The sequence below is a fragment of the Entelurus aequoreus genome, linkage group LG20, assembly GCF_033978785.1.
Source record: "Entelurus aequoreus isolate RoL-2023_Sb linkage group LG20, RoL_Eaeq_v1.1, whole genome shotgun sequence".
NCBI lineage: Eukaryota > Metazoa > Chordata > Actinopteri > Syngnathiformes > Syngnathidae > Entelurus > Entelurus aequoreus.
The window spans coordinates 1,192,266-1,213,615 of record NC_084750.1 but is presented as its reverse complement, the minus strand read 5'-3'; the positions used below and the strand labels follow the sequence as shown (position 1 = coordinate 1,213,615).

At 40.7% G+C, this 21,350-nt stretch overlaps 1 protein-coding gene across 1 annotated transcript; it reads right to left on the bottom strand.

The window, feature by feature from the left end:
* Positions 1–6,203: 6,203 nt before the first annotated feature.
* Positions 6,204–21,334, bottom strand: LOC133635801 (gastrula zinc finger protein XlCGF57.1-like). The gene is made up of 3 exons (XM_062029106.1): positions 20,868–21,334; positions 19,164–19,406; positions 6,204–8,245 (listed from the first exon to the last, which is right to left on the bottom strand). The coding sequence occupies exons 1-3, from the start codon at positions 20,974–20,976 to the stop codon at positions 6,744–6,746; spliced, it is 1,854 nt and encodes a 617-aa protein (XP_061885090.1). The 5' UTR covers positions 20,977–21,334; the 3' UTR covers positions 6,204–6,743.
* Between the last annotated feature and the right edge of the window lie 16 nt (positions 21,335–21,350).

Below are 21,350 nucleotides of genomic sequence, written 5' to 3'. Positions count from 1 at the left end.
TCAAACGCCATTTTGCCTTTTATTCGTTTTTCTTCTTCTTTCTATTTCCAGCAGACTAGTAGAGCATGTTAGGCGCATTGCTGCCCTCCACAGGTTCTTAACGGGATTTCTTCGTTATGCCTTATGGCCCACACTACATTGTACAGTACAGTGGGCGGCGCTATGAACCTTTACTGCCAGTAAGAAGAAAAGAAGAAGAAGAAGAAGAAGAGATGGTTGGTTGTTTCTCTCGCGAGATCTAATAAAAAAGCGACAAGATGGCGTTTGATGGAGAAGACGTCACTGTGGCCAGTACTGTGTTCCTTATCGTTACGTACATGTACACATATATGATGTTTCATAGAGTAACTTTATTAAATGTATTTATATTATCATTTGGTGCAGCCGGGCCGGAGCAGGAGGGGATAGAAAGAGAAAACAAGGAAGTTGTGGGAACAAGAGGGATATAAGACAGAGAGTCAACAACAACAAACACAACAATAACAACAACAACAGAACAGCAAATATGATACAAAAAGTGATAGCAAAGAAGCAGTTAGTGAAGTAAATTTTAATAACACAGAAATGACAGAACATTTTTACACTACAAATGGAGCAAAACAAATACCAATAGAAATAGCACTATTGATAATGAATAATAACAATAATTACCTCTATTATCAACAATACAATTGTTTATATTGCAACAATACATTTATGTAATGATAACTTGAAATACAAAAGAAAGCAGATAAATGGAGGGGAAGAAAGAGAAGCGAACTGTATTAACCTTGTAGATTGTTATAGTAATAATAGGTTAAGCTTTTCAGTATGCCGTATGTTACCCAGTTTCCCCTAGGTAAACAACGATAATATATGTTTTATGAAACGTGATTATATGCGTGACTGTATGTATGCATAAAGTATGTGCTTGTATATGTATAGTATGTGTATATGTATGTTTGTACAGTGAATGTATATGTACAGTATGTGTATATGTATGTTTGTACAGTGAATGTATATGTACAGTATGTATATATGTATGTTTGTACAGTGAATGTATATGTACAGTATGTATATATGTATGTTTGTACAGTGAATGTATATGTACAGTACGTGTATATGTGTTTGTACAGTGAATGTATATGTACAGTATGTGTATATGTATGTTTGTACAGTGAATGTGCGTGTGGATGTATGAACTTTGACTGTGTAGGTATGTACTGTATTTGTGTATGTATGTGGGAGCGTATAGCTATGTGTGTGCGTATGTATGCATATTTGTTTGAATAATTGTCTGTATTGTATGTGAGTATACAGTATAGGTGTATTTGTATGTACAATATATTTGTCTCCCAGTATGTGCGGAAGCCAGAGTACGGCCCCTGCCACCCAGAGAGCCCAACCTAAAACAGCAGGCGCGGTGCCCAGGGAACAAGGAACTACCGGCTCCACGCAGCCAGGCCGGCCAGCGACAGGAGCCCCAGAGACGGGCCCACCGTGCCGCCCGGGAGGGCCAGCAGCAGGACCGTAGACAGACGCAGGAGATGCAGGGGACAACCAGCCCCAAGCCAGCGAGAGACCAGACCACACACGGGCAGAAACGCGGGACGCCTCGCCCCGGGGGGCCCAGAAACTCCCCGCAACCGGACAGAAAGACCGCCTCCACCCCACCAGCAACCGGACCACCACGACCCCCCTCTTGGAGAGCACGGCGGGGCCCGCCCCAGGCATCTTCATAATAATATCTAATATGTTTTATACACACACTGCAAGTATATATAATGAAGTAACAGACACCTTCATAACAATATGTATTATGTACAATATACACACCGCAAGTATATATATATACAGTAATTAAGTAACAGACACCTTAATAACAATATGTAATATGTTTTATACACACACTGCAAGTATATATATATATATAATGTAGTAACAAACACCTTCATAACAAAATGTAATATGTACAATATACACACTGCAAGTATGTATATAATGTAGTAACAGACACCTTCATAACAATATGTAACATGTACAATATTTACTGTATTTTAATCAGTACTAGCAACAAATGTGTGTTCCTACTTCCGGAATCATGGCAGACTTATTTTTGGACAAATGAGGATTCACAACCTTTTCTTTTTTAAGCTGAATATACGGAGGATGAACTGCTGTTTATAGAAGCGAGCACGAAGGAAGCTTGAAATGTTGGGGCAAACGGAAACGGGGAGAGTGGGGTGGAAGTGACGACTATAAATGTGGTACTTGCAGCCATGCTATTTTGACATAAATGGAGTGCTTACCCAAATAAACTGGGAAAAAAAATCCCCAGCCAGCTGGACCAAACACACAACTGTCCATCAAGTGATTCACACTCCATCATGATACACACAGCACATCATGCGTGTTATTACAAATACTGCACATTATAATACTTTACATATACTGAAATATGATTGTTCATGTTTTTCAGTCAGTACAGATTTGTGTCCTATCACATTGTGTCGTGCATTATAAACTCAAACACGTTTCGTGCTGACGTAGAAGCTACCTTATTTCTTTCCGTAGCTAGCTTTTTGTCATAACGAGGATTATTTCCCGGGATGCAAACGGACTTGACCGTACAAGGCTTGCAGGTAAAAACATGATTTAATTATTCAAGCTCAAAGTACTACACAGGGATACAAACAAAAACAGAAAACAACCCGAAGGCGAGCGTGCCTAACGCATGCGAAAGCTAAGGCAAAAAACTTAGGACATGAAACATGAAACTAAAAAAACTCACTAAACTGTGGCTTGAAAAAAGAAAACTTACGTGAAGCATAAAAAGAGCAATCACAAACATACGAGCATGAAACTATGGCAAGAAAACCAGCATGAACACATGAACATCAATGTCGCCAGGACGACTAACTGAAAAAGACAGGCTTAAATAATAATGTCATGATTAGAGCCAGGTGCGTGTGTCAAATGAGTCAGGTGAAAACAATGAGTTGTCATGGTGACCAAACAAGGGAGCGTAAATAGGAACTAAAAGACTCTTAAACAACCAGAAAATAACAAAACACATGATCTAGACGACAAATCATGACACTTTTATGGCTAATTTCGAAGTACGCCGATGTGTTACTACGCTACAAAAAGAGTTTGTCAGTGTTCCCTCCTACAATAACAATGTTGCTATAGTTTGGTTATTATACAGGTTACAGAACATAAATGAAGTATTGTTGACGGTTTTTTAAGGCATTTTTAAAGTGATTTAGAGGTAGAATTGATTGCTAACATTAGCTGCATTGCAAGCCACGAAGAACCAGCCGATTTCTACATGTTAAAATGCAAAAAAAACCAAAAAATGTTGTTTTTTTGTCTCTCATAATATTTGTGATCAATAGGCAAATTTCCCCCAAAAAATGTACAGTTCCCCTTTAAGGTCTACATCCCGGAACCATACAGTAGGATAGCCCACACATAGCATTTTAGCTTTCTTTTCTTTGTTACAATATTAAATTTTTAGGTGTTATTAAATGTTATATACTTTCATATGAGTTCCTCCTTTCAAATCTTCATTTTATTTAATTACCAGTTCTTCCATTTTCAAACTGCATCTGACCAAGATACCATATTTGAAACTTGTTCTACATGTCTACCTTCTGCTGTAAGAATTATTTGAGGAACTGGTAGACTTTTGCTCACTGCCATTCCAAATATGTTTCCCTCATTATTCAGTACAGCTGATAATTGTTGAAGGCGACTTGCGTTCAGTGCTAACAAGGGTGTGTCATCAGCAAATCGTGCATTGTTCATCTTCAAACCTCTTCTAGATAAATCTGCCATGTTCTCGACTTGTCTGAACATTTTTTCGTGTATAAATGAAACAGACTTTTTACTTTTTACTCCTTTTTTATTATTGAATGTTTCTGTCGTTCCCAAATCAGTTCTTATGACTGCTGTTTGTTCCCTATACAGTCGTGGTCAAAAGTTTACATACACTTGTAAAGAACATAATGTCATGGCTGTCTTGAGTTTCCAATAATTTCTACAACTCTTATTTTTTTGGGATGGAGTGATTAGAGCACATATTTGTTTGTCACAAAAAAACATTGATGAAGTTTGGTTTTTTTATGAATTTATTATGGGTCTGCTGAAAATGTGACCAAATCTGCTGGGTCAAAAGTATACATACAGCAATGTTAATATTTGGTTACATGCCCTTTAGCAAGTTTCACTGCAATCTGGCACTTTAAGTAGCCATCCACAAGCTTCTGGCAAGCTTGTGGTTGAATTTTTGACCACTCCTTTTGACAAAATTGGCGCAGTTCAGTTAAATGTGTTTGTTTTCTGACATGCAATTGTTTCTTCAGCATTGTCCACACGTTTAAGTCAGGACTGTCAGGCTGATGGTTTTAGGTTGTCCAAAATAATTTGGAGGCAATCCTCCTTTTTCATTGTCTCATTTACTCTCTGTAAAGCACCAGTTCCATCGGCAGCAAAACAGGCCCAGAGCATAATACTAACACCACCATGCTTGACGGTAGGGATGGTGTTCCTGGGATTAAAGGCCTCACATTTTCTCCTCCAAACATATTTCTGGGTATTGTGGCCAAACAGCTACATTTTTGTTTCATCTGACATCACATGGACAAAGATAAGACCATCTGGAGGAAAGTTCTGTTCCATTATGTTCTTTACAAGTGTATGTAAACTTTTGACCATGACTGTACATCTTAAGGATTGTTTGTAGGTATTTCCAACATAGATGCCCATTTCTCACAGACATTCAATCATTTTGGAATGCATTCTGCCAAAAGCTTTGGTAGAGTCGAGGGGTCGGCAACTTAAAATGTTGAAAGAGCCGTATTGGACCAAAACAAACAAATCTGTCTGGAGCAGCATACAGATAAAAATCTTATATACGCCTTCTGATTGTAATAGTTCGAAGTGGGTGTGCGTACCAAAAGCAGCTAGAACTATAAAACAGCTTGCCAGAATAAACCGGAGGAGGCTGAACGTTAGTTTGGTATAAAGAAACACAAGGCACTTAGTAGTTCAAAGGGAATACTTTAACATTAGCTCTGAATTAAAATCAGTACTATTATAAAAGACTTAAAGCCCCACTTAAGAACTTTCAGTTTTGCTTGATTTTGGCAGCGGCAGTGGACCAAAGCGGTAGTGTTTTGCCAGAAGACCACATTTCCCATGATGCCTAGCGCATAAAGCATCACACTGACACGACGTCCGCTGTAATCTTGTCGCAAATATTCTGTCCCTAATGGCTATGCTGATGTTAAACAGCAGACACTATCAAGAAATGATCTTGGATTGCGCTACAAACATGACGACCAAGAAGGTATTGGGGCGGATGCAAGTCGGAAAGCAAAGAAAGTTTTTTCGAAGGAGTAGTAGTGGAACTGTTACGCTAGTGGCAATTTATTGCTAGCACGCACATTTCCACGCTAAAATTAACATTGAATGGTAAATGGGTTATACTTGTATAGTGCTTTTCTACCCTCAAGGTGCTCAAATCGCTTTGACGCCATCCACACACACAGTAAACTGCCATGCAAGGCCCTAACCACGACCCATCAGGAGCAAGGGTGAAGTGTCTTGCTCAAGGACACAACGGACATGACTGGGATGGCGTAGACGGGGATCGAAACAGGAACTCTCAGGTTGCTGGCATGGCCGCTCTACCAACCAAGCTGCGCTGTAAATTACTAGTTTAGCAGGAACATAGCCAAGGCAGCATCGGTCTGGAATTCTTTGTCTTTGAGCTCACGCCAGCGAGTGAAAGGCGGGGCAATGTTGATCGTGACTGTCCTTTTATTCGAGTAACCGCGATTTAAACCGGAAGCTGCCAAAGAGCGGTTGAATCCTCACGCTGCGCCTTTTGCAGCGCAGCTAACTCTGAACCCTGACTGGCAGGCTCCTAAAGCCATTATTATTACAAAATGAAAGCAAGACACGCTGCAAGTGTCTGTTTAACCCACTATCAAAATGACTAATTGGGCTACAAATACATGAGCGTTCAGGATTAAATGTTTATTTTCCCTGCAGAGCATCTTAGAAAGAATGACCTGAACCACTTAACTGCACTGCTGTACATTTAAAAACGTAATAAATAAAAAAAGATAGTTTAACTTCCATTACAATTGTAATGTATTATGTCTCGTTGCATTGATAGATATAGAATAAAGAAATCCGATTTTTGATGTCATTTTTATTTTGAGGATAAACAACAAAATGGAACGTGCATCATCGAAATCCTGTGATTTCAGACCTCTCCCTGGAAATAAAATGCAGTCCTTTTCACTCAATAATACCATTAAAAATGTTAAACAAATATGTTTATAAAATAAAGGAGTTAATCTATGCAATCATTTACAATTAGAATTGAAAATATGTAACACTTCATTATTTCAAAAACATATATAAAACAAGTGAATTATGAATATCTATATACACATAACATGTTTAATGTATGTCACATATGTTTTGTACAGTTTACTGTCACCTTTACAGTTAAATTATTCTGTACAATTTTAAATACAAGTACACAATGCTGTGTATGAATCCATGTACTTGACTGAAAGAAGTAATAATCTAAAATATCCAATTATAAATGGTAAAAGCATATTAACAAGTTCGAAAGGGACAAGCGGTGGAAAATGAATGCATGGAGAGTGTTACTCACACAACAATGATGTCACACATTTTAAATGTACTGATAATGTTAGAACGTCAAAGTTAAAGTTTTGACTTCATTTGCTGCTGCTGTTCTCACCAGCACACGTGTGTTTTTTACACTGGTACTTATAAGAGAATCTTTCACCGCACACACTGCAACTCAACACTTTCTCACCTGTGTGTGTTCTCATGTGTACTTTGAACATATTTGAACGTGCAAAACTTTTACCACAGATTGAACAGATAAAAGGTTTTTCTCCAGTGTGTGTTCTCATGTGTTCCTTCATCAATTTCTTTCGGGCAAAGCTTTTACCGCATACTGAGCAGGAAAAAGGTTTTTCTCCCGTGTGAATTCTCATGTGTTCTTTCAACAAATGTTTCCGTACAAAACCTTTATCACATGCTGAGCATGGAAAAGGTTTTTCTCCAGTGTGTGTTCTCAAGTGTTCCTTCAACAATTTATTTCGGGGAAAGCATTTACCACATTCTGAGCAGAAAAAAGGTTTATCTTTGGTGTGTATTTGCATGTGTTCTTTCAACACATTTTTGTGAGCAAAACCTTTACCACATAACGAGCAGAAAAAGGGTTTTTCTCCAGTGTGTGTTCTCATGTGTTCTTTCAAATGGGAACGTCTTACAAAACCTTTACCACAGATTGAACAGGTGATAGGTTTTTCTCCAGTGTGTCTCAGCATGTGTTCTTTCAACAAATGTTTCCGTGCAAAACCTTTACCACATGCTGAGCAGGTAAAAGGTTTTTCTCCAGTGTGTATTTGCATGTGTTCTTTCAACAAATTTTTGTGAGCAAAATCTTTACCACATAACGAGCAGGAAAAGGGTTTTTCTCCAGTGTGTGTTCTCATGTGTGCTTTCAAATTGGAACTTCTTACAAAACCTTTACCACAGATTGAACAAGTATTAGGTTTTTCTCCGGTGTGTATTCTCATGTGTGCTTTCAAATAGTGACTTTGTATAAAATCTTTACCGCAGGTTGAACAAGAAAAAGGCTTTTCTCCAGAGTGTCTCAGCATGTGTTCGTTCAACACATATTTTCGTAAAAAACTTTTACCGCATTCTGAGCAGGAAAAGGGTTTTTCTCCAGTGTGTATTCTCATGTGTCTTTTGAGATCACCAGGGCGTTGAAAAGTTTTGTCACAGTGAGAACATTTTAAGCATGTGTTGTCAGTGTGACACGTCTTATCAGCTTTAGAGTCTTCATCCTCAGTGTGGTCTCCATCAGCTTCTGTTGTCATGTGTTGAATTGAGCTGCTGCTTGGAGGCTCCACCTCTCTCTTCTCCTCACTTTCACCTTTGACCTTATAATCTTCACTCTTCACAATCACACCAATCACTGGGAACTCCTCCAACCATTTAAGATGCTCTCCCTCCTGACTGATGCTGATTTCCTCCTCTTCCTCTTTGATATGGGGGGTCCGTGGGTCTTCCTCTTCGTTTTTAACGAGAGGAGTCTGTGACGCTTCGTCTTCCTCCTTAATGTGGGAGGTCTGTGGCTCCTCCTGCTCCATTCTGAAGCTCCACTTCTGGTGCTCAGGGAGAAGATGATCTTCACAGACATCTGCAGGACACAAGAAGACAAACACATGATTTAGAAAAATCCAGCTTTGCTCAGTCACATGAGGCTTTCAGTACATTTACATTAGGGGTGTCCAAAGTGCGGCCGGGGGGCCATTTGCGGCCCGCAGCTAATTGTTTACCGGCCCGCCGCACATTCTAGAAATGCTATTGCAAAAATTAAAAAAACATTTAAAAAAGTGGAATGAGGTGAAATCTAACTAGAAAAAGTTGCAATGTTGACACAAAGCTACCATGCAGGCTTTTTTTTCTTCTTTTGTCTATCTTTCTTTCTTTTTTTTTTGCCATTGCTCCAAAAAAAATAAAAATCAATGTTATAATGAATTATTGACCTATTCAAGGCTCCAATTATTTCAAATATTTCACTTTAAAATGTTTTATGTGGGAAATATTGCATATATTGTGTGGTTGCCATACAAAAACATCAACATTTTATTTGACAAAAGAGCATAAAACAAACAAAATAATAGTTCAAACGTAAAATCGACAGATATATCTGAAGTTGAGCTCATAACTTAAGTGTTGAAAGTAAAAAAAAAACTAATAAAAATGTATCACTTTCTGAGTGGGGCACCTTTTGGATCCCAAATATATTTAAAGGGATTTTATTTATCTTTTCACTGTGATTACTCAAAAATAATAATGAATTAAAATCAATGGTGTCCTGCATTATTGATATTTTTAAGGCTCTAATTACTTCACATCAAACATTGCTTTCTGAATGTTTTGGGCAGTGGGGGAAATACTGCATATTTCAGTTTTATTATAAAAAACTAAGTTGTCTTTGACAGAAAAGGCATAAAACCTTTTTGTTTTTTTAAACTTTATATCAACCTGAAGTTGATAAACTGTACAGATTTGCTGTAAGCGTTATATAAATTAAAAAAAATAATAATTTGACTTGTTTTTAACATTTTAATGACTTAGACCCTTTATGGTCCCCGGGAGCCCTAAAGGTAAAAAACTAACAAAATCCATATATTTTGTTATGGTTTGAAAATTAAAAATATCAAAATGGCCCCCGCATGCTTTAATTTTTCCGTGTGCGGCCCTCAGTGGAAAAAGTTTGGACACCCCTGGTTTACATGTACCAAAGAAAACCAAGTTATTGTATGCCCTGGCCCGAAATCTCCGTGAGGGACAAACACACCATTCTTCACAAAATTATTCACAAGAAAAAAAGAACAAGCCAGGGCGAGGGGACTTTTAACTAGGGATGAGCAATATGATCTATAATTCATTTTGCAATATATGATTTAAAGGCCTACTGAAATGATTTTTTTTTATTTAAACAGGGATAGCAGATCCATCCTATGTGTCATACTTGATCATTTCGCGATATTGCCATATTTTTGCTGAAAGGATTTAGTAGAGAACATCGACGATAAAGTTTGCAACTTTTGGTCGCTGATAAAAAAGCTTTGCCTGTACCGGAAGTAGCGTGACGTCACAGGTTGAAAGGCTCCTCACATTTCCCCATTAATTACACCAGCAGCGACAGCGATTCGGACCGAGAAAGCGACGATTACCCCATTAATTTCAGCCAGGATGAAAGATTTGTGGATGAGGAACGTGAGAGTGAAGGACTAGAGTGCAGTGCAGGACGCATCTTTTTTCGCTCTGACCGTAACTTAGGTACAAGCTGGCTCATTGGATTCCACACTCTCTCCTTTTTCTATTGTGGATCACGGATTTGTATTTTAAACCACCTCGGATACTATATCCTCTTGAAAATGAGAGTCGAGAACGCGAAATGGACATTCACAGTGACTTTTATCTCCACGACAATACATCGGCGAAGCACTTTAGCTACGGAGCTAACGTGATAGCATCGGGCTTAACTGCAGATAGAAATTAAAGAAATAAATCCCTGACTGGAAGGATAGACAGAAAATCAACAATACTATTAAACCATGGACATGTAACTACACGGTTAATGCTTTCCAGCCTGGCGAAGCTTAACAATGCTGTTGCTAACGACGCCATTGAAGCTAACTTAGCAACAGGACCTCACAGAGCTATGCTAAAAACATTAGCTATCCACCTACGCCAGCCAGCCCTCATCTGCTCATCAACACCCGTGCTCACCTGCGTTCCAGCGATCGACGGAGCAACGAAGGACTTCACCCGATCATCAATGCGGTCGGCGGCTAGCGTCGGATAGCGCGTCTGCTATCCAAATCAAAGTCCTCCTGGTTGTGTTGCTGCAGCCAGCCGCTAATACACCGATCCCACCTACAGCTTTCTTCTTTGCAGTCCTCATTGTTCATTAAACAAATTGCAAAAGATTCACCAACACAGATGTCCAGAATACTGTGGAATTTTGCGATGAAAACAGAGCTTTTTGTATTGGATACAATGTGTCCGAATACTTCCATTTCAACGATTGACGTCACGCGCATACGTCATCATACATAGACGTTTTCAACCGGAAGTTTAGCGGGAAACTTAAAATTGCACTTTATAAGTTAATCCGGCCGTATTGGCATGTGTTGCAATGTTAAGATTTCATCATTGATATATAAACTATCAGACTGCGTGGTCGGTAGTAGTGGGTTTCAGTAGGCATTTAATATATGATAGGATAATATAGGCTTAATTCATCCCACAATGGGGAAATTATGTGGTTGGCAATACATTGAAAAAGCACAGCGCTGACGCCACTTCAGCGTCACCATTTCTACAAAGTAAAGCACAACAAAGGACCAAAAAATCTGCAATAAATAATACATATTGCGCACATACAATTGCATAGACTATAGGGCAGGGGTCAGCAACCCGCGGCTCTCGGGCCGCATACGACTCTTTAGCATCGCCCTAGTGGCTCGCTGGAGCTTTTTAAAAAATGGAAAAAGATGAGAGAAAAATATATTTGTTGTTTTAATAATGTTTCTGTAGGAGGACAAACATGACACAAACCTTCCTAATTGTTACAAAGCTCACTAATTAATATGTTTGAGTTTATGCTTCACTGATGATAGTATTCGGCAAGCGCCGTTTTTGTCCTACTATTTTTGGCGGTCCTTGAACTCACCGTAGTTGGTTTACGTGTACAACATTCTCCGTCGCTGCCACAGTGTCACGACTGGGTTCTTGGGTTTTGCTTCTCCGGAAGGCAAAGGAAAATTGGCGCGGGCAAGGCGTGAATTTAAATACATGATTTATTATTTTTTAACACTAATAAACTACAAAAAAAAGGAAGCAAACAAATGGCGCGCACAAAGGCGGAAATACAAACTTGACTAAGAAACAAAAGACATGCACGTGGGGCACAAAAACTATGAACAATAAAACAAAAACACTAACTGTGGCATAAATGAACAAAACTTACTTGGTAAAGAACTGTGACACGACATGAAGCAGAGTGACGAAATAGTGTGAGGACGCCAGGACGAACAACAGAAACAGACAGATTTAAATAGTGACGTGATCAGTGAAAACAGGTGCGTGACTCGAAACGTGAAACAGGTGCGTGACAAGACAGGTGAAAACTAATGGGTGACCATGAAAACCAAACCAAACAAGGAAGTGCAACCAGGAACTAAAAAGAGTCCAAAAAACAAACACATGGCCAAAACAAAAACATGAACAGACATGACGCATGACCAAAACAAAAACATGAACAGACATGACAGAAACCCCCCCCCCCCCCCCCCCTTACGGACAGATCCCAGATGTCCAAAAAACAGGATCAAGAGTCATGGGAGGGCGGGGGGGGGACATGGCGGTGGGTCGCCAGGCCAAGTGGCCCCGAATCCACCGAGGCATACTCATGTGGCGGCGGCGAGTGGAACGCCGCCGCCACAGGCGAGGTGGGCGACCCGGGAAGGGCCACATGCGTGGCCGACGAAGAGGTGGGCACACTTGGCGTGGCGGGCGACCAGGTAGTGGCCACAACCGTGGCAGACGAGGAGGCAGGCGCGTCGTCGTCATTGCAGGCGTGGAAGCCGCAGATGACGCAGGTGCGGGTGCACCAGACAAAGCAGGCGGCGAAGCTTGGCGTGGCACTTCGGGCGGCGAAGCTTGGTCTTGGCCGCTTGGAGGGTCTTGGCTGCTTGGAGGGTCTTGGTCTTGGCGAGGGTCTTGGCGAGCGTCTGGGTCTTGGTCTTGGACTTGGTCTTGGTGTTGGCATGGTTGGTCTTGGACTTGGTGTGGTTGGTCTTGGACTTGGTCTTGGTGTGGTTGGTCTTGGACTTGGTCTTGGCGTGGTTGGTCTTGGACTTGGTCTTGGTGTGGCGGTGCTTGGACTTGGTCTTGGTGTGGCGGTGCTTGGACTTGGCTTGGGGGTGCTTGGTCTTGGCGTGGAGCTGCGACTGGCGGCACTAGGCGTCGTGGAGCTGCGATTGGCGGCACTAGGCGTCGTGGAGCTGCGATTGGCGGCACTAGGCGTCGTGGAGCTGCAACTGGCGGCACTTGGCGTCGTGGAGCTGCGACTGGCGGCACTTGGCGTCGTGGAGCTGCGACTGGCGGCACTTGGCGTCGTGGAGCTGCGACTGGCGGCACTTGGCGTTGTGGAGCTACGACTGGCGGCACTTGGCGTCGTGAAGCTGCAACTGGCGGAACTTGGCGTCGTGAAGCTGCAACTGGCGGCACTTGGCGTCGTGAAGCTGCAACTGGCGGCACTTGGCGTCGTGAAGCTGCGACTGGCGGCACTTGGCGTCGTGAAGCTGCGACTGGCGGCGCTTGGCGTGGAGCTTGTCGTGGTGGAGCTTGGCGTGGTGCAGGTGGAGGTGGCCTAGCTGGAGGCTGTGACTTGGCCGGTCGAAAGACTGGTGGTGGCGGCCGTGCTGGTGGCTGTGGCTTGGCGTGACGAAATTCAGGGGGTGGTGGCCGAGCTGGAGGCTGTGGCTTGGCAGCCCGAAGAACGACTCCACCTGAACAGTCCCCAGCCCTAGCCCCCCCCTCAAGGAGCGGATCCCAGACGCGCTCCCTGCGGTTTGGAACCGTCCTTTGGGGTGGGTGGAGGGAGGTCAGGAGGGGGGCAAAATCCTCCCCTCTAAATTGTCCAAACAGTCTTTCTTTCCCACCCACCTGGGCTTTTGTGGGTGAAAAAAACAATTGAGACTTGGGCGTGGCTTGAGTCCTGGGGGGCGGGGCATGAACACTGGGTGACTGTGATTGACAAGTTCTAATTTTTAAAAACATGTCCTGATAATGCTTGATCATGGACATGGAGTCTTTTGCTGGGGGCGGGTGATCAAAAGAAAAACTGGGGGCGGGTGATCAAAAGAAAAAGAGTTCAGAGAAAAACAATCCATGACGTCACCCACTGGCAGCGGCGTGACGTCGTCCTGGGGAAGCCAGGCTGGCTGCAGCTTGTTTCCGCCCGGAGGGGGAGGAGCTTGCGGGAGCGCCGCATGCTGTCCGCTCGCCTTCCCTGATGTCCTTGGTCTGGAGCGGCGCTTCAGGGACTGCGGTGACGCAGCGCCGTCCTCGGACCAACTGGAGCTCAATGGCACCAGATTTCCATCTGGCCCCCACATCAGGTCTCTGCGCTTACCGGAGGAATAACGCAGCGTCTCTTCCTCCATCGCGCGGAGGACCTCCCACGCTGCCTCGTCAAAATTGTCCAATTTTTTTGCGGAGAAACTGTTCTGCTGGCGTCACGACTGGGTTCTTGGGTTTTGCTTCTCCGGAAGGCAAAGGAAAATTGGCGCGGGCAAGGCGTGAATTTAAATACATGATTTATTATTTTTTAACACTAATAAACTACAAAAAAAAGGAAGCGAACAAATGGCGCGCACAAAGGCGGAAATACAAACTTGACTAAGAAACAAAAGACATGCACGTGGGGCACAAAAACTATGAACAATAAAACAAAAACACTAACTGTGGCATAAATGAACAAAACTTACTTGGTAAAGAACTGTGACACGACATGAAGCAGAGTGACGGAATAGTGTGAGGACGCCAGGACGAACAACAGAAACAGACAGATTTAAATAGTGACGTGATCAGTGAAAACAGGTGCGTGACTCGAAACATGAAACAGGTGCGTGACAAGACAGGTGAAAACTAATGGGTGACCATGGAAACCAAACCAAACAAGGAAGTGCAACCAGGAACTAAAAAGAGTCCAAAAAACAAACACATGGCCAAAACAAAAACATGAACAGACATGACGCATGACCAAAACAAAAACGTGAACAGACATGACACACAGAAAGACGTGTTTTATGCCTCTCCTTTTTTGTCTCATTTTGTCCACCAAACATTTTATGCTGTGAGTGAATGCACAAATATGAGCTTTGATGATTTTATTGACTTGCGTGGAGTGCTAATATTCCATGCTAACATGCTATTTAGGCTAGCTGTGTGTACATATTGCATCATTATGCCTCGTTTGTACGTATATTTGAGCTCATTTAATGTACTTTACTTGTGTCCTCTGTGTATTTAATTTATATTTGCATGTCTCATGACACATTATCTTTATGTAATATTGACTGCATTTCTGGTTGTGAGCCATGTTGTTCCAGACCACAGCAAACATTACCATCATGTTCCAGACCACAGCAAACGTTACCCAGCTTGCAAAGATTGTAATAAATCCATTAGAAGAAGACAGCCTGTCCTTTCCTTTAACTTGGACACACACATCTAATTTACCACACACACCAGTAATTTCCAGGAATTATCTAACCCTCTGAGACACTTACTTAATTGTTTTGCCTTCATTATAACACTTACATAAGGCTTTTAAATTTTTGCGGCTCCAGACAGATTTGTTTTTCGTATTTTAGGTCCAATATGGCTCTTTCAACATGTTGTGTTGCCGGCCCCTGCTACAGGGTGTAATGATTCATTTTAACAACGATTCAATTTGAATCATAATTTGATGTTGCTGATGCAATTCTAGGTACAATATTGGTTTATTTAGAAAAATACAATGACACCACAGACGGGCAGGCTGACTTGAGTGATGTTTAATGTCCTTATCATTAAAAGTGCTTAACTTCATATGAAGCTTATCGTTCTTAAATCCAATGTTTTCCTTTTTCTAGTATCCATAAAATCGATACATTGCCTTTTACAACGTTGTTGGATCGATACCTATCTTCGGAAGGCAAACTTGCAGAGTTGATTCAGAGACAGAAACAGATCCAACAAAGAATCAATATTAGAAACATTTTAAAACAGGTTAAAAAGGCTCCTAAATGAGTTGCTGACATTTGCGGCAACATACACCATTTACAGTTGTATTATTTAATCAAAACTTGTATTAATCTACTTGTTTATTTACTGTTAATATCATCTTACTTTCTGTTTTAATATGTTCTATTTACACTTCTGTTCAAAGGTAATAATGACTTATTCTTCTGTAGTTTGGATACTTTACATCGGTTTTGGGCGATACTACAAATTTGGGTTTGGATCCAATACCAAGTAGTTACTGGGGCAGTATTGGTCATACCAATGCTGATATTGATACTTTGTATTGCCAGTCACAATTAGCTTGTGCTTAGCTGGGAATAACATAATATAGACTTATGTCATTCATTTATGAATAAAAACGAACTGTTTCAGGCACATAAAATAATACTGGTATTATCAAGAATGTAAATGAACTGAATGTTCAGTTCAGTTCAGTTTCAGTTTATTTCGAACATGCATACGGTACAATGTAATGCATCATATATAGTATTTCCAGTTGTTTTATTACAGTACATCCGAAAAGGAGTAGGAAGAAGCAGAGCTTATTTAATCCTACCCCTTTTCATACCATAGCAATTTTATCTAATTTCCTTGTTCTCTGCAACAGCACAGTGAATAAATAAATAATAAATGAATAATACACACATAGTATGTAAACCAATATTAAATACATAAATAATCTTTATCTCAAAAGAAAAAAAAAGAAAAAAAAGGGTTCAAGATGTTCGTCATAATTCTTGTTCTGTGTACTTTGTGAACACTTGTAGTTTGAACAGTCTCTTAAACTGAATCATATTGGTGCTTTGTTTGATTTCTTTGGTTAATCCTTTCCATAATTTAATTCCACATACTGACATGCTAAAGGTTTTAAGTGTTGTACGTGCATACACATGTTTTAAATTAGATGCTCCTCTAAGGTTAGATTTCTCCTCTTTTGTTGAGAAGAATTGTTGTACATTCTTGGGTAGCAGGTTATAGTTTGCTTTATACATAATTTTAGCTGTTTGCAAATGCACCAAATCGTTGAATTTCAATATTTGTGATTTAATAAATAAACGGTTTGTATGTTCTCTATATTCAAAATTGTGTATTAATCTAACTGATCTTTTTTGTAACGAATGCACCCTCGACTCAATGTAGCATCCTCGCTAGCGGCCAATGTTCCTCCACAGTGCAAACACACTTCTAAGGCCATGTCCACACGAACACGGATACTTAATAAACTCATACTTATCTCTGCTTTTTGGCCTCTTGTACACACGCAGATGCATATTTTTGTCTTTAAAAATGCAGACTTTTGCAAATGCTGGCCAATGTGTAGAGTTACAAAACTCTCCGCTTAGCGTATGCTTGTATGCGGCACAAACGGAGACCTGTGATGACGTCACGGTTGTGCGCTGTCATTTCCAAAGCTCAACAACACTGCCTTGTTGGCTTTAAACACACTATAAGAGGATTTATTGTATGTTTGAATGTAAACATGCTGCTATTTTCACTCAACATTATTTTTTAAAAAAGACACATCAAAATGGGCTTTGCGACACTCCCGCCTGCATGAATGACATTCAGCTGTTTTGGATATGATCGCTGTCGAACCTCCACCTGATGGGACAACTTTGACCCAAGACTTTTTGCTCTGTGTGATAAGAAATGTGCAACATTATGTTATGTTTTTAGTACTTATTAAAAGACAAATCATGAAGTTAACTTGTGTGTCTTGCTTCCATTTGTGTAAATGGATCCGGGCGCGACTGTGCACGAGCTTAAATAGCGACCAAGCAACTAAAAAAAACATGATGCGGGATCTTCCTTGCTAGTGTGTGCTGATGTTGACAATGCACATTTCATTGCACATGTAATATATCACTATATGGATGATTATATGCTTCATAATTCCAAGACAGTTTTGCAGCGGCACACAAACGTCCGTGCACTTTATATAGGCACTTAAACATGCAAAGGGGTTTCCTTCGCTCGTTAGTGCGTGCTGATTTTAGAAATAATGTACACTTCACTGCACATGTAATATATCACCATGTTGCTAAACACGTTAGAGTCCTATGAGTTTTAAAAATAATGTACATGCCATTGTACGTCTAAATTTTATCAAAATAAACATAATAGGAGGTGTAATGCATCTAAGTCAGCTATTGCTGCTTTTTTCAGGCTTCTGATTGGAAAAATTGTGCAAGAGAGCAGGTGTATGCGTTTGTGTGTAGACATAGAGTTTTGAAACTACACTTGTGTGGATGGAGATCGTTTTAACACCAAATATGGGTTTTTGAAAATCTCCGTGTATGTGTGGACATGGCCTAAGTCAGCAATTCTCATCTCCATGGCAACAAATAAACTAGGTTTCTTACAATTGTTCTGGAATTTTTCATATCCAACATAAAAATTGTCCAGAGGAAAACTAAGTATTTATTATTAGTATTTACTAACTTTTGACTATTTGAGTGCTCAAAAACCTTCAGATTACAAAAGAGAAAGGGCTTTTGCTACTGCAGAAAGGAGAAAAAGAGACAGAGGTAAAAAAAAAATTTCAAATCTTATATGCTTTCAAAAAGTAGCGAGGAGGTAGGTGAGAGGCCTGGGTGAAATAACCCATCCTGGGATGGGGTAGGAGGAAGGAGCAAAACACATTCTATCTAATTTGTGATACTAGTTTTGGTTAAGCATTGGGCAAGCCCGTTAACAACATCAATCATAAAATAAACCTATTTAGAGGATAACATTTGACTGAAAACATAATTTAGTGATCAACCAACATCACACCATTCTTTGTCCTTGGAGAGAGTGGGCGTTTGGAGACATCCCGTAAGGGCCCTAAAGATGCATAGGATAGGCCATAAATGTTTCATACCTTAGGACAAAAACATTCCAATGTATTGAAGACAATGCCGCACACACAAACCTTTAGACTCAAAGTGTGGTTTTAGACAAGAGATTACTTAAATATTAGGTTTGCCCTTACACAAGTACTACAGGAAAAGGAATAGCTAAACATGCTACACTAACCCTAACTATGTTAACCGCAAACTACAGTTCTTGAATGTAAACAACAAAGGTGGGCGGATCGATACAAATATCTACATTAGCGATATCAGGTATAATGTAAAATGTGCAGGTGTTTTACCATCATTTGACACAGACTTGTCCTGGATTTTTGACCTTTTCATCATCTTTACACTTCCTTTCACCACATTGTTTACAAACGCTGTCCTTTACGATGGCTTGAGTTGTGACGTTGGTGAAAAAATGTTCTACGTTTCTGTTCACTGGCTTCAACCACGCATTAAATGATTTGTTCTACAGCCACAAATGGTTGAACTTGCACATGCCATCTTACACAAATAACTGCTTTGCTGTGGGCTTTCCTAAGATGTCCTACTAGCTAAACTTTGCTGTAACATACACAGCACATCACACTCGTCCTGCTCCAGAAATTCTGACCGGGCTATACAGATAATTAGTTGATGTATTTATTTTAGATAAAAATATTGTTATTATTATTTTTGGGATATTTCAAGGACGTACTTAAGATTTTTTACAAGATTGTGATAGAACTTAAGACATTCCAAGGTCTTAAATTGAAATGATTAGATTTAAGACTTTAATTCTGTGAGAACGAAGTGATGAAGCCTACTTGGATGAGAGGCCAAATGTCTTCTAAGACAAACTGAACAGTCCAATTGTGATGGATTGAATGACCTGAGAATAAACTGATATGTGGATGTTGTTCTTACTTGGACTGTGATGAAGCTGTGAGGACTCAGGTGGTTTGTCTTCATGGTCTTCAGTCTTCACAGAGACAATAGTCAGTGGGAACTTGGTGAGATCAGCCTCCTCCTGCCCAAGGAGACACTCTTCCTCCCGAGTGATCCACACTTCCTTCTCTTCCTCTTTAATGTGGGATGGCTCTGCATACTCCTCTTTTAAAAAAAGGGGATGTAGATCTTCCTCTTTAATGTGGGGGGGCTGCTGGATGTCTGTTGGGTAAATAAGATTATTAGAGAATATAAAAAGTTTTTGATTGACACTGTTAACACTATGAGATTATTTGTGTTCTTTTGTGGGTTGTGTTCAAATGTGTAGCTAAAAAACAAGAAAAAACAAGAAAATACTTATTTTTGTCCCAGCCACTAAAATGACTCTGTGCAAAGCTGCCGCTGTTTCTGCCTTGGTGTACAGAGTGTGATGTAAATCAGGGTGTCCCGCAGCGTTTTGTTGTTAGGGCCGCCTTAACAATGAAAGGTACTGGGGTCAAACCCCACTCTGGTTGATGGTATTTTGTTCTACCTCATCATACTTTACGGAGCCAGGAGTCCTCGATTACATTTGTGTATGAAAAAAGAAATTCTCTCCACAAGACCCAGGGTAGCCCAGTGGTTACGACTGTTGACTCAGGTTGAAGGGGGCTGGGTTCGAATCCTGGTTGGGTTGACATGCAATTTATAAAACTGGCTGGAGGCTTCAAGGTGACATATTGGGACTGTGTCACTTCTCCCATATAATGTTAAAATAATTATTTAAATAACATTTTTTCTTATCCAATTACAATGAACCTATTTTCTTTGAATTGCACCCAGGAAAGGTCATTGGTCAACGCTCGCTCTTTATTATTAACTTTATGCTCCTATTCCCACCCACCTCAGGAATTACACTCACTCGCACACACTCATTCTCACACACACATTCACACTCACACTCCCGGATAACCCCTGTGGTGTCATCATTGACTATTTGACAATTTATTTTTGATTATTATTATCTTTAGTGTTGACTTAATTTTTACTGAGCCAGGAGTCCTCGATTACATTTGTGTATGGAACACGATCTTATCTTTACAAGACCCGGGATAGACCAGGGGTTACGCCTGCTGACTTGGAATGCATTTTTTAACTCACATTTTATGTCTCCCACCACATTATTCCTCTCTCCTACACCATTGTAATCAATTGTGCAAATGAGCCATCCATCCATCCACCCATTTTCTACCGCTTATTCCCTTCGGGGTCGCTGGAGCCTATCTCAGCTACAATCGGGCGGAAGGCGGAGTACACCCTGGACAAGTCGCCACCTCATCGAAGGGCCAACACAAATAGACAGACAACATTCACACTCACATTCACACACTAGGGCCAACTTAGTGTGGCCAATCAACCTATCCCCAGGTGCATGTCTTTGGAAGTGGGAGGAAGCCGGAGTACCCGGAGGGAAACCACGCAGTCACGGGGAGAACATGCAAACTCCACACAGAAAGATCCCGAGCGCAGGAGTCAAAATGTCAACTATCAACTTCTCCCAACTTGTATGACAGCAAATAGCTACTGTCCTTACTGAGGAGTTAAACACTGGGAGATGAGAATAAATTCCTTCCTAAAACAATGTATTTAAGAATACTGTTAATATGAAATGAGTAAACATGTGAGAGTAAGAAGTGAACAAACCTGTTCTGTGTGTCACAATTTGATGTTTCTTGAAAACAGCGTCCATCTCATTCTCTTCTTTTGTTGGACAAAGTTCCTCCTCGTACTCTGCTATCGTTCTTTCGCACATGTTCACACAATCACAACACTTTACACTCACACTTGATCTCTGCTTAGCGATGTGTTGAGAACTTCCGCCTCTCTTTGTTAGCGGCTAACAAGCTACGCTAACTAGCAAACTAAGCTAGCACGAGACGTGCCATCGTACGCTCAGACTAATGTATCCAAAAACAAACAATTACTAAAAATGTTTAATCTTTTAGTCGGCATATATGTGTACATGTATACACCAATTAAAAACACAGGACTATAATGCCCGCGTTTAGCCATTCTCCGTCAAACGCCATTTTGCCTTTTCCTCGTTTTTCTTCTTCTTTCTATTTCCAGCAGACTAGTAGAGCATGTTAGGCGCATTGCTGCCCTCCACAGGTTCTTAACGGGATT